The 13,762-nt window shown below is 42.2% G+C and overlaps 1 protein-coding gene across 4 annotated transcripts in view; it reads left to right on the top strand.

Annotated features, from left to right (window-relative positions):
• Positions 1 to 6,794, top strand: part of PPP1R9A (protein phosphatase 1 regulatory subunit 9A) — a 327,421-nt gene extending 320,627 nt beyond the window's left edge. For all 4 annotated transcript variants that reach the window (XM_049715130.1, XM_049715131.1, XM_049715132.1 and 1 more), the window contains one exon: positions 915 to 6,794. In XM_049715130.1, the coding sequence (XP_049571087.1) occupies positions 915 to 1,124 (210 nt within the window). In that variant the 3' untranslated portion in view covers positions 1,125 to 6,794. The remainder of the gene's footprint in view (positions 1 to 914) is intronic.
• Positions 6,795 to 13,762: the final 6,968 nt, after the last annotated feature.

The raw sequence follows: 13,762 nt of genomic DNA on the forward strand, positions 1-13,762 counted from the left end.
TCCCCCACCAAGTGCAGGCCGTGTCTTCCCTCCCCTGCCCTGGCACTCTCATTTTCACCTGTCCAGTCCATCTCCTTTAGAGGCTGAGGTGGCACCTACCCCTGTGGAAAAAGGGCAAAAGGAGCTCACAGCCAGCCTGCCACCCCCAACCTCGGCCCCCTGCTGGGCTGACGGGCAGATGAGTAGCTCTTGACAGTCTTGAAAAGGTTAGAGATCAATCAATAGCCTGTGAATATGAAGGCCCATTGACAAGGCTGTCCCTGATGGGGAGATGGATGCATCCCGCTGTTGATTCTGAAGGTCATGAAACGTTTAAAGTACGGAACCAACTCCCCTTATTCTGAATTCCAAGCTCATCGAGCAGCCTCATTATGATCAGGCTTCCTTTATAGGTCTGCCTACAGCGAGAGAATGGCTAATCATGCTGACATGAGCATTCCGGTCCCAGAGACATTTTTGGTCTCCATTGTAAATGAATACATGGGCAGAAAGGAAGCCACTTCGATTCCTCCTGCCCTTCTTGGAACCCTCCGTGGCAGCAGGTGCCCACTCCTATCTTTTGAAAATATCAGTGAGTTTAGCAATACTTTTGGCTGTAAATGTCTACAGCCCAAAGGTTGGAGAAGCAGAATTTGTGCCCTTTTTCCATTCACTGACCCATTAATTACCAGTTCAGAAAGGATTTACTTGCTGAGGTTTAGGAGGTACTGTGCTAGGGACTTCAAAGTATAAAAGAACAAATAAAGCTCAGCCCCACAGTATGTAGATTTTTGGCAAATGTAATCAGCTCTTTCTACCTCTTTGATTATGTTTACATTAGTTCTTGAGTTTGAACATCTTGTGATATCAACCTCATCATAAGCAGAGAAGCCATTGGTTTTCAAATTCAGTTTGTTTATGTGTTTCCTTCTTAGGCTCTTGGAATGACATCATCCCAGGACCGAGCAGTGGTCAAAAAAAAACTCAAAGAAATGAAAGTGTCTCTAGAGAAGGCTCGGAAGGCCCAAGAGAAAATAGAAAAACAAAGAGAAAAGCTGAGGAGGAAGGAACAAGAGCAAATGCAGAGGAAGTGTAAAAAGACAGAGAAGATGGCAGCCGCCACAGAGGGTGCTGGTGAGCAGTGACACACACGGAGAAGTTTCCACCTCTTCCTGCCCTGCTCTCCTCCGGAGGATGAAGAAGAAACTGATGACAGGGGTAATGTGCTCTAGGCAGACTGGGGAACTGTGTGTTCAATAACTGCATTTTCTGCATTAATAGAGTACACTCACTCTTAACCTACTGAAATAATCCCAAGCCACCTTTGGTTTAGTAACAAACCAAGGATCTCATTTGTGAGAGGTGCGAAGTAGCAGTGTTTCTCTCTTCCTTGTGTTGGGTGGGTGGTGTCACTTGAAGAACCAGCGTGATCCTGCTCAACAAGAGCATGGCACACCGTGGCGCTGTCCATGGAATGCCATGCATTTTCAATATGCGATCCTGAAACTGAGCAACGGCACATATCTGCATGGCCGAGAACACCGCTCTGCCATGAGATCTGGGCTGCAGAATCTGTCCCGGTGTGTGGGAAAGGTTCCCCCTCATTTGTGTGTGTCTGGACACTGAGACAACCCCGCTGTGGAAATGTGGGTGCTCTTTGCCTACTGTGGCAAAAAGCAAGCAAACTGTGCTGCCTGCTGGGCATTGGGAAGAGAGAAAAGAATTACACTTATTTGTTAACCCCAGAAGGAAGCAAAAGCCTTAAGAATGCGGATGTGGGCATTACCTTGGGGTTCTGAGGGTAACATTTATCCTCCAGATTTAGCCAAGCAAAGAAAAATTCAGACATTAGTGCAGCCATGGGATATCGGGATCTGCTGTTTACTTTGCTACTGCTGCATGTTCAGTATTTCAGCAGCACCGACACACACAACACAGTTCCTTTTCTCCCCAACAAATTGAACAGAAAATTGATTTTTAAGGAAGCCAACATTTTCAGGTTTCCTCTCCTGGGGAACATTCTGGCTGGTCTTCAGCCTGACTATGACACAATCAGGAACTCATCACATGTTTTCTACTCAAGATTTCCCAAGTGGGCTCAGTCAGACTTTTAAGAAATGTACTTTTAAGAAAAATAGAAATACCAGTTAGAGAAAAGTTAGATTTGACTAACATTCGACCAGAAAAGCAATTTTATTGAGCACACAGAATGTTCCCGTAAAGAAGAGCTGTCAGTTATATTTTAGAGATGTTTTGAATGGTTTTTCTGAGCCATTCTCTTTCATTCTTTGGAGATCTCCACTTTACAGTTAAAGTTTATTTAAGACGGTACACGTGATGCAGGCTGGCAGTGCAGGCGGTTATACTATTTTAAAGCCAGTATTAAGGATTTCAGTGTTTCATCAAACTAATGCAAGTGCAGGAGAGTGGGGCAGAAGGAGGAGAAAATAAACTCATCTTGAGAAGTTTCAAATGATGGATTTTTTGTTGTCATTGTTGTTGTTGTTTTGCTTTTTATGCTCATGCATCTGGTTCTCTTTGCTGCATTGGCTGTAAAAATGAGGTCATCCACTTTCCAGAGGACGAGTTTCAAAATAAGAGTTGAGGCCAGACCAATCCTTGGACAAGTATTTTACTTCCTTTACTTCGTTTTTTGGGGGCAGGGGCGGTGGTCTCTGTCCTTGTCTTCCACTGGAAATGCTCTATACGCAGAGCTTAGGGGAAGGCTTTTGAAGGTTACAAGTAACAGATAATGGAAAGGGGCTTCTTCCCATATAGCTCCATCTCCTATTTTGAAGCATTGTGATTTTTTTTTTTTTTGCTTGTCTGAATATCCAAAATCTGAAATTGTCTAAACCAGAAATTTATAATCTTGTTCTTCCCTAAGGCTTGTTTCCTTTTCAGTGACAGTGTTGTCTGTTAAGCTTCAGTTCCCTTGTCACTAGGTATAGATCATTCATTTGATCCTCAGAAACACTGGCATAAAGTAACATTGTGTTTTACAATTATCAAAGTCACTACCTATTTTTTTCTATCGTCATTTGGGGTATGATAATGAAGCTCTATACTAGAATCTCTATTAATATTTTGAGATAGGTGGTGCTTTGCTATTTATTAATATCATGGGAAACCAGGAACCACTATCAATGAACTACAAAATTCAGCAAATCTTTTCAATACTAAAAGACTAAATTAGTCAAAAATCTGGTAATGCTAGTGCTTGCTATTGTAAATTTTTGCCACTTTTCGCTTATCTTTGGGGGAAAAAAGTGATCTGGATTGTACTGGAAGTTTCACTGTACTCATTTTAAGAGTGGAAATAGAAGGATGATTTATGTTAAGTTATGTTTACACTTTGGTAATATTTGAAAATGGAAGTATATACTGGAATTGTGTATAAGTCTCAGTCTCTGCACATAATTTATGATCTACTATATTGCATTTTTAGATGTCTTAGAAGTATTGTTCTTTAACTTTATTTGTACACTTCCAATGTTTAGATCAACAACCAACTGACAATATTATAAATCAAATTCTTATTCCTCAAATCATTTAGTTTGTAGTATAACAGTTTTGATTTTTTAAGTTAAATTATAGTAATTTTAGGTCTTAATGAGTTATTTTAACATTACTAATTAAAACTGCTGAAATTGATTTGATTGTCCAACAAAGGATAAAGCGTAAACATATTGATAAAAGGATATGAAAACAAAGTGAAGGACCTCAGATCTTGTGAACATTTTGTTTTCCTGTTATTTCCTTTATTGACTCTGGTGCATGATGCCTAATTGAGGTTCCAGTGTCTTACACAATCCTAACTTTAACGCTAGTGGTTTTCAGTATCCTTACAGTTTAGCCCAGAATTGTTGCTTCATGAACGTTACAGACTTTGTAGTTTTTTTATTTATCAGAAAATGAACAAAAAGGGAATATCTGGTTACTAGGAACCATATTCCTTCAACGACAGCTCAGTATGACTCTAACAAAAGCCAAAAGTGTTTTGGGGGTGCAGGTAATGCTTTGGGGGACAGGAGATTGTGGTGAGGCCAAGCGGTAGACAGAGAGCATTGTATGAGCTGGGTGTCTGGGGCAGGGTGTTCCACTAAAGGACTTAGATTACTTTATTTAAAGACTATCTCCCTTAAAGTAACTCACAGGTTATGTAGTAGTTTTCTCCTTTCTTTGCCTGAATCAGAAGTTTACTGCAGAGTGATAAGTTAGGGTAGAAATCTAATTTTGCCCATTCTAACACACTGCTGAAGTCCAGCATTAATTTCATGACAATGAAGCTACTCTATACTATCCTCCTTTAGCTGGGGTTGACATGGATTTCCCACCCTCAACATCCCGTAAGCATTTTAACCCAAACAGTTCATGACTGCAGTGTGATAGGGGTGCCTCCGCTTCTAAACGGGGCGTGAAATGGGAAGACTACCTTGTGCTTCTTTGTTGTCGTTGGAAACAGAGGGGCAGGAGGCCAAGAGAGGAACCAAATGAACCCTTGTTTTATCCTGTAGTCATCGCTACCCTGAAATCTTGAGATATCCCAGGCCCAAGCTGCAGGCCCCAGCCAGGTTGTTTGATCTAGCACTTTAATTAGCCTTTACGGTTTCTGCTGAAGACAAAGAATTCTCGGCTAGGTTCTTTGTGTAATAGGAAATGTGTGCTTTAAAATTATATTGTAAAAGGTAAATGAAAACTTACATTTATATGACTATTCTAACTCATTTGTAAGTGTTAAAGGTTATACAGACCAAGCTGCAAGAGAGGAGAACCAGTGTTTGGCCATACTATTCAAGAAGTTTCAAAAGGAGGTATCCCAGCAATTCTAAATCAAATGTCTATGCTTGGGATGTGATGTAGCCCCTTCATTACATGGAGGTATTTCAGAATTACCAACTTCCATTTGAGTAAATTTACTGTCCCAATAGAGCTGCAGATGAGGGGCGTTTCAACTTGGTGGACGGCAGTCACTAGGGTTCAAGTCACCTGCTTAATGCCAAGTCCTTAGTGCTTTCTGAATGAAAAGGTAAAATGAAAAAGAAAAGCCCGGTTTTTAAAATATCTTTTTCCAATTTACCTTTAATCAAGGATCTACCTGCACACTGTTATGAAGCTAAGCATTTAAGGATGAAGTCCAGAAATAAAATGTCCATATTTTCTACTAGAATTGCTTTCGTTATGATGATAGGGGTGGGAAGTAAGTTCTCAAAAAGAAGCAGCGTTGTAAGAAATACGAACGTGCTTCAGAAATTCACTCCTGAAGAACAGCCTGTGTATGCAGGCAGATCTTGTTTATATTTGTCTTAGGCATTTAAAGTCTCAGGAAACTTAGTCTTGGTCCAAAACACTGGGGAAAAAAATAACACCAGACAGTACAGCAGTAGTATTTAAAGTAGCGGCATAGAATAGACCCGACCTAGAAATCAAAGGGCAAAGAAAAAGCCTACAGAAGCAACTTCCCCTGGAAAATGAAAACATCAGGCTCTACCTTATGCACAACAGAGGGTCCTGACGTGCTTGTGTGTGCGTGTCTGTGTGGACGCGCTGAGGGAATGGTGGTTACTGGAAGGCTCACACGTGTGAGTGGGTGGACCAAGCATGGCGCGTGACCCGCCCGCTTCCAGACCTGCAGAGTGGGGAAAGAAAGAAACATGATGATTTCCAATCCTTGCCCCCTCCCCCCAGCCCCCCCCCCAAATCGCTAGGGACGCGAGAATGAATGAGGTAAAGAATAAGAGAACAAGAGGCAACGTCTCAAGAATGTGCATGCCATTTGTGTAGACGTACAGACCTACATACGTGTGAATATATCTCCCACCGTACATACATGCACATACTGCAGTCACATGGCATCAAAATATATATTGTATATGGAACTTGGTAATGTCAGATAGGACCCTGAGCAGTATCGTAGCCTTACTGCCACTTTTTTTGTGTGTGTACATTGAATGGCTCATGAGATTTTAAGAGATTTTTTTAATGTATTTCTATTAAATGCACTTATCCTTCTACATGTTTATATATTTTGGTAAAACTGGTTTATTAGATACTTGGTATTTTAGCAGGATGAAATTTCCTCACACGTTTGGTTAATGCTTTGATGTCAAGATTGCACATTGCTGAGTTGAAGCTCAGAAGTTTATACAGCTTTGGGGATTTTCAGCTGCAGATTGCAGTTTCCTTGGCTAAAAATTGCACTGTGTGTTCTTGTGCATTTGCTCACGCTCTGAAATTACATATTTGGTCGCTGTGATGCATAAGTCACTAACTACTGGCTCTCCGATGGCAGCGTTGCTATCACAGGACCATTTATTTGTGGTCCTCCACCATCTTTTGTGGAGTGATGCCACAGTTAGCTCATCACCAAATATAACACAAGTGGATAGGAGCGCGAGTGTGTTGTTGGAAGGTGTACACTTCTATTTCCTTCAGCTGTCTTATTCACACACCCAGGTTTCCTGTTAAGAATTTAAACTTTCACCCATGAAAGAACAATTGGCCAAAATAATTAAATCCCCTTAGAAAGTGGAAATTAGGAGGCACTCCAGCTAGATAACACCTCCAACAACATCAGAGTTAGTTAGTGCTTAGTGAAAACCCTTAAATATGTATGTATATGTTTTCCTTAATATTATTTATGATCATCACTGCTGCTTTCGTACCTTTTAATGGTGTTGCAGTTAAACCACTAGTACATCTGCTACGTATCACTAACAAAACTGGCCGGCTGAAAACAAAAAAAGAGAGAGAATGAATTCTATTCCGTTGTAGAGGAGTTGATTTATTTTCATCTTTCTTTATGTATCACTAAAGGAAAACAGTTGTTTGGAAATCATTCTAAGTTCAGTAAGTATGGATAGCATGTTATCTGAAACTTTTAATTTGTACCTTTTGGTGTCTGATCATTTGCATGGAAGAGACAATAGTGCCACGTCTGGATTGTTCTCTTGTGCTTGGTTAATGTGTACTTCTCTAGATTGTTCTGTTTCAAACGCCATTTCTTACTCTTTGGTTTTCAGAGGCATTCAAAGCAAAATATCACAGTGGTCCTTTGTTTTCTAACCAATCTAAAAATTCCTTGATTAAATTTTATTTGTTAGTGTAAATAAATTTCTTGCCAATGAGTATTACTGTTGTTAGACAACGAATGCAATAAAAAGAGAAATACCAAGGTCTGTCAAAGTAATTTTTTTCCCCCCTCTTCCATTTTCACTTTCAACTAAAACAAGCCTTGACTGGGTAAACCTGATTTAACTGTCAAAATACATCTATCAATCAAGAGCAAAGTGCACATTTTCCATGGAAATGACACTAAAAATAAGTTTCAGCCCTGGTAAAGTGTAAATTGCCCTGGTAAAGTGTAAATTGGCAGCTAGAATTACATTTGAAAGCACAATTATGGAACTGGGCATAAAGTTAAAAGATCAAAGCTCCCACTACATGCTCCCTCGTCCACCTTTTTGTCCCCATCATGGCTTCACCATAGCTTCTGAAACCTATTAGCCAGGAGCAGGTCTGTGACAAATCCGTTAAGCAGTTGGCCTCACGCAGCATAGGGCAAGCTTAGAGTCAGCCCACCCCAGAGTATGGGGATCCTTTCAACAGTTTTATTCCTAAAGCCTTAAATGTTTAGAAGACTGAATGTAACAAATGGGGGATATTAATTTCTCTCTCACACACACACAAACCGTAATTTATCTGTGACTAAACCTTTGGCAATGCAAAAATGAACAAAAGTAAAAGGAGAGGTGGGGTAATTTAGGTTTCTCTTTACTGGGAAAGCCATATTTAGAAGGGAAATGGGAATGGGTCTGAGTGTGCCAGGATGTCTTATGGCTTTGCTGAGGAGGTAGGCCTGGAGCTGAGGACAACTTCTTAGTGCCTGTCTGGTTGTCCAGCACGTGAACTGGAGGCTCTGGGTGCTGGGGCTCTGATGACATGTGCGTTCATCCTGCTTTTTGAACAAGACAAGGCAAGGCAGCAATAAGCTCACATGCTCTCAGGGAAAACGTGTTTTAGGGAAAGGACTTTCTGGGTCACATATAGTTAAGTTACTTAAGACCTGACAACTGATGTAATGATTTTAGCAATTCCATTTAAAGGATTTTTACTGGTAAATGAAGTTGTCAAATATCCCAAGACTGATTTGATATTGTACTCTCAAAGAAGCCTTATGCATCACATCTGTTCCCAGCTAAACATACTTCCATCTCTTGTGATGTCCAGATTTAGGGTCAGCATTCATTGTTCAGATGAGATCACTGTGGCCCCTTAGATGTGGCAAGCAGTTGAAATGAGGAGCTCCCTGTTGTCAGGGCATGGGTGCAAATCAGCCTGTTAGAGCTCACAATAAAGAGCTGTGTGGAACACAGTACCAATCAGCAGTTTCCCTTTGTATACAGAGGCAACCGTACTTCCTCGTAACACTGTACCATTTTCTGCCTAAACCACTGTAACTTTGGGTTCTTCTAAAATCTTCTGGATTTGGAGCACCCATCGAAAAATAACATTAGATTAATATTTTTTAAAGTCACTCAAGACATAACTTTAAATATGGGGTCATTTCTCCATAAGAAGAAGCCTTTAGGTAAACCATTCCAAAATTACTCTCTATATCATACCTGTTTCCTCCTTGGCAAGATGACAGCTTCTGATCAGATGATCTTTAACAGTGATAGAGACTCAAAGACCTATAGAGGCAAGAACTATAAATCAGTAGTACAGCCTGGGTGTGAGACATAAAGGAGCAGTAGGGACTATGGTAAATTGCGGGAAGGAGGGGGTATTACTCAGTAAGAGTCAAATTATTGCCATGCTGGAATTCAGGCCAGTTTTTGTATATTTTCAGGTAAGCTAGGAATTTGAATGTTTACACTTAATTCCTGGTTTTTAAATGTGGCAATAAAAACAAACACAAAAAAGAGCATTGCCCAAAAAAGAACATACCTCTCCACCACATTCATCATTCCTCTGAACTTAGGGTCCCAACTCTAAATGTGGAAGATTTCATGAGTTTGGTTTCCTTCATTTAGTTGAGCAGAAATATGATTGTATCATTAGCAGCAGTATAGTATTGATAGTATCTAAGATGGCTGTACATGATAGCCGATGTTTGACCATTTTGGCCCATAAAATGGTAATTTCATATGATTCACCTACTATACCGAGCACACTGTAGGGCAGGAGCCCAGGGTTGTATTTTGGATCTTCCACTTAACTGTTTGTTTCTCATTTGTAGAATGAGATGGGTGGGACCATATTAACTCTAAATTCGCTTTCAGCTTTAAGTTCGTGTTCTTCTGAAGGCTTTAGGATAAAGTACAGTGACTTGAAGAACAGATACCGATACACAAAAACACCAAATATGGCAGAATAGGAAGGCTAGTGCTTGTTTATGAAAGGGTCAACGTGAGCATTTAAAAGGACCTCTCCAAAACAGCTGGCAGCAAAGACAGATGTCTTAGGAAGTTGCTGGAGCATTCACATGTCGTAGTTAGTTACTGGGAAATAGTTGATGGTGCACCTTGGCTTTAGGAAACCACTTTCTAATAAAACTAAATCACTCTCCCCTGGGTCAGTGCCTTAGACAATGGATCGTTATTACTTTTTGCTATACCTTACCAGATGCATCATTAGAAAGGAAGTATTTTTTTTCCAGAACAGCAAACTAAGTCCATGCTATAGCAAATGGCCCAAGTTCCTCAAATGAGCTAACAAGCAAGAACAAATTAGAATCTAACATTCTGCCCAGTTCTGAGCAGTGAACACGCCACAGCATACATTTCTTCAATTCTATTCAGCATACCATACAGCAGTCGTAATAGCTAAGAACTAACAGAAGGCACAGAGGATTGCCGTTCACCATAATCACAGTTGTCCTGTAAACCCAGAGATAAAGGGCATGAAGGGCCAACAGGCAAATGGAAATATGTATTTGGTTTTTGTTTCTTATCCAAGAGATGTAGCCTTTAAAAAAAAATTTTTTTTTTTTCAGGGGTGGAGGGTGGGATGAGACTGACTCTTTTTTTTTTTTTTTTTTTTGCGGTACGCGGGCCTCTCACTGTTGCGGCCTCTCCCGCCGCGGAGCATAGGCTCCGGAAGCGCAGGCTCGAGCAGCGGCCATGGCTCACGGGCCCAGCCGCTCCGCGGCATGTGGGATCTTCCCGGACCGGGGCACGAACCCATGTCTCCTGCATCGGCAGGCGGACTCTCAACCACTGCGCCACCAGAGAAGCCCGAGACTGATTCTTAAAACTGAGCTTTAAAAAGAATACATAGCAGTAAACCATGTCAGAAAGTATACCGTGTATCTGACGTAAATAACAAGTACAGTTAGTACCTACTGAAAACTCCGAGTCAAAAACCCCAGGTAAGTCATAGTAAACGTTCAGATGCCCCTGGCAAAGTGAGTTTCAAATTCTTGTTTGCACTGCCAAAACAATCCTCTGAAAAAAAGACCATGGACACCAATAGGGTCTTTGGGTACTAAAACTAAGATGGAAGAGAAGTTCTTTTAAGCCCAGATCATTCCAGCAAGGGATTTAGGTTTCCATTCTGCCAGGAAGGTTTGGAGAGGATGGCCATCCCTGCTTTAGGACTGGTCCATAACACAAACTTGTGCGTGTACTGACACACAGGAAAAGGGGGTTGAACAGGAAGGCAGGTAACACACAAATGATTAGACCATAGCAATGTGGTGTGGTATATTTTTTAGACTCTTGCGAATTGCCAAGTTGGAGAAACTCACTATTGAAATAAAGATATGGACCGCAGTCCAGTGCTGGCTATCCTAACCCAGCCCTCCAGGCCCACCCTCCACTGTGCTCAGCCTGTACGAAGCCCATTCAAGGCTCCCTTGCCCTCCAGCCTCCAGTGGAGGTTGACCACGGAGCAGCAGCAGCGGTGGGGAGAGGGAGGGCCGAGAGGGAGGTGGGGTGCTGACCCCAGCCCCCCAACCCCGTGAGGCCCTTGCTGGTTGGCTACATCCCTCAACCAGAGGTCAGGTTCCCCTCCCAGCGCCTTCTGCACACACAGCTCCCTTCTCGTCTGGCTTCCGGTTACCATCCCTGCCTTCCTTGTTAGCCTTGGGGTACTGCGTTATCCCTGTTCACTGCCTGTGCCTACACCTCTGTACGTAGTGACCTCATGAAGTCCCCTCAAATCGCCCAGTTTACACGTACCATCTGTCTCCCGCCTGGACTCTGATTCAAATGCCTCCCGGAGTCCCATTCCCTTTTATATCTGATCTCTGGGGTCATCTATCCATGTTCCCCTTTTATTTGCACATATAATTGAGATTTATATTTTCAACCACTGACATGATTCATTTTGCAAACTAACCTCTGATCCAGTAGGATTCTCTGGGTCATAGAAGAAGATTTTCGTGCCATTGGGGTGGCGACCAACCCAAAGGTCCCCTGTCACAGGATCCTCGGATACACTATCCATAAGTGTGTTAAAGTCCAGAGGCTTCTAGATGAAAACCAAGGAGAGAAGGAAGGAGAGAAAGTGAAAAAAATTTGAGAGGTGATGGAGCAATACGTCAGGGAAAACTATCAGCCTGTCCTTCCTTGGTCACCACACTCCTGGCTCCGGGGACATGACAATTCTGCCCCATTTCACTAGCACTCAAGGGAATTCCTCTAGCTTTCCATCTATGCTAGTATTTTGCCGGTTTCCAGGACACACGAGGGAGGGGGAAGATCAGAAAACCAAAAAAGACTGTTAAAAGTTAGATGAAGGCATTTGGACTAACATCTGTGTATGAAATTAAAACTGAAAGAAAAAAAAAAGTTTTAAGTGCAGCCTAAAACAGTTCCTTCTAAAACGGCATGTGCAAATGATATTTTTATAAGCATTCAGAAAACAACCAGGAAATGTAGATTCATTTCTGATGAGAACATCAATGAAATGTAGGCTCTTCTTTAATGGCTAATCACAGGCTCTGCAGCCAGAGGGGAAATGATCACCCGGGGTCTAATTTTGTGCCTTGGAGTTGAGGAAAAGTTTCTTCCTTGGCTTCCTGATGTTATTCAACTCCCTGTTCTTCTGCTGCTTATTTTCTAAATATAAGTTGCAAGCATGTGATGACTGCACAGATTGCTGTCGCGGCTTTGTACCGGGATCATAAATAATACCAACGATTCTTAATTCCATCATTCATCATCCTGGCTGCCTTCTACCGGGGAGAAATCGCATCTATTTGTTTACCTCTAACTCTCAGTTGGAGAAACAATATCTACCGTGTACCTCAAACAGAGGCCAGCCTACCTCAGCACCCAGAGACCCTGTAATAATTGGCGGTGACTCATTGCACAGGCCAGAGCGTGGGCAGACAGACAGCTGTGGTGAGCCCACGCTGCCCTGTGCTTCCTACTCAAAATGAGCTCTCTCCACATGGCCGGGAAGGGACGAGAGGGCTCAAGCATTGAGGCAGAGCCTCCTTTTGACCTTCATGCAGTGCCATCACTCATTCCTACCCTGGAAACTGGCAAGTTTGGCCAAAGGAGGCGGCTGAGCAAACATCCTCTGGCCAAAATCAGCTCCAAGTCTCCTCCATCCCCAAACCCCATCTATCCCAGTGTCAGACATTCTAGGCTGATAACGTTAAATTCTTTATGTGAGGAAAATGTTTGTCGCAGCGTTCTGCTATTATCTTTGGAAGGGGTCACGGCCAGCTGGTGAATTCCGTGGCAGATGAAAGGCTGCAAAGATGAGGGTGGGGAGTGAGAGTGGAAGAAGGACACAGAAACCTGGGGTCCCGTCCATTCATTGCATGATTAATGAGCTCCTGCCTTGCACACCTGCTGAGCAAGGGGCAGGCCTGGGTCCTGCTGAGCAAGAGCTGACAGTCCAGCAGGGAGCCCAGCTTGGGCTCAGCAATGAACTCTTCCCTTGCAAATCTGTAATTCCTAGCAATACTAACTCACCACGATGCACACTCAGACCGCGTTTCATGCTTCCACAAAGTCCAGTGGAAATGTTTACATTCCTTGGTAAGGGAAACAGTAAATTATTCTCTTTGGGAAACACTGGAACCTCTTAACAAATATCCCAATTTTTAGAGAGTTGGAACTCACTGAAGTGAGACTATTCATTGGTTGTGTCTTGGATTTTTTTTTTTTTTGAGGAGGGGATCATTTTTATTGCGGTAAAATATGTAAAACCTGAAATTTGTCATTTTAACCATTTTTCAGTGTACAATTCAGTGGCATCAAGTACATTCGAAATGTGGTGAATCCATCACCACGATCCATTTCCAGAACCTTTCCTCATCCCAAACAGAAACTGTACCCAGGAGCCCCCCATTCCTCCCTTTCCCATCCCCTGGTAGCCTCTGTCCCGCTCTCTGTTTTTGAATGTGCCTCTTCTAGCTTCCTGGAATCACACACTATTTGTCTTTTGGTGTTTAACTTACTTCACTTCGCATAATGTCTTCAAGTTCGTAGGTGTTGCGGCATGATTTAGTACTTCATTCCTTTTTAAGGCTGAGTAATATTTCATTGTATGTATATACCACACTTGGACAGGACATAAACCCATCTGCATCTCATCCCAAATTCTAAGAACAATCCCAGCTAGTTTATCAAATTTCTTGGCACTCCAAGTATCAATTAACTGGTCTTAATGAATATGATCCTTCAAAAGAAAGAATAACATTACCCTTGAAGGGGGGGAGTCTCAACTGAATTGCTATGTCAGGGGACAGGCATGATCTGCTGCCAGAAGTGGGAGCCAAACCTGAAATAAGCTTTGCCCTCAATCTTGCCTCGGCAAGAGC

The sequence above is a fragment of the Orcinus orca genome, chromosome 9, assembly GCF_937001465.1.
Source record: "Orcinus orca chromosome 9, mOrcOrc1.1, whole genome shotgun sequence".
Lineage (NCBI taxonomy): Eukaryota > Metazoa > Chordata > Mammalia > Artiodactyla > Delphinidae > Orcinus > Orcinus orca.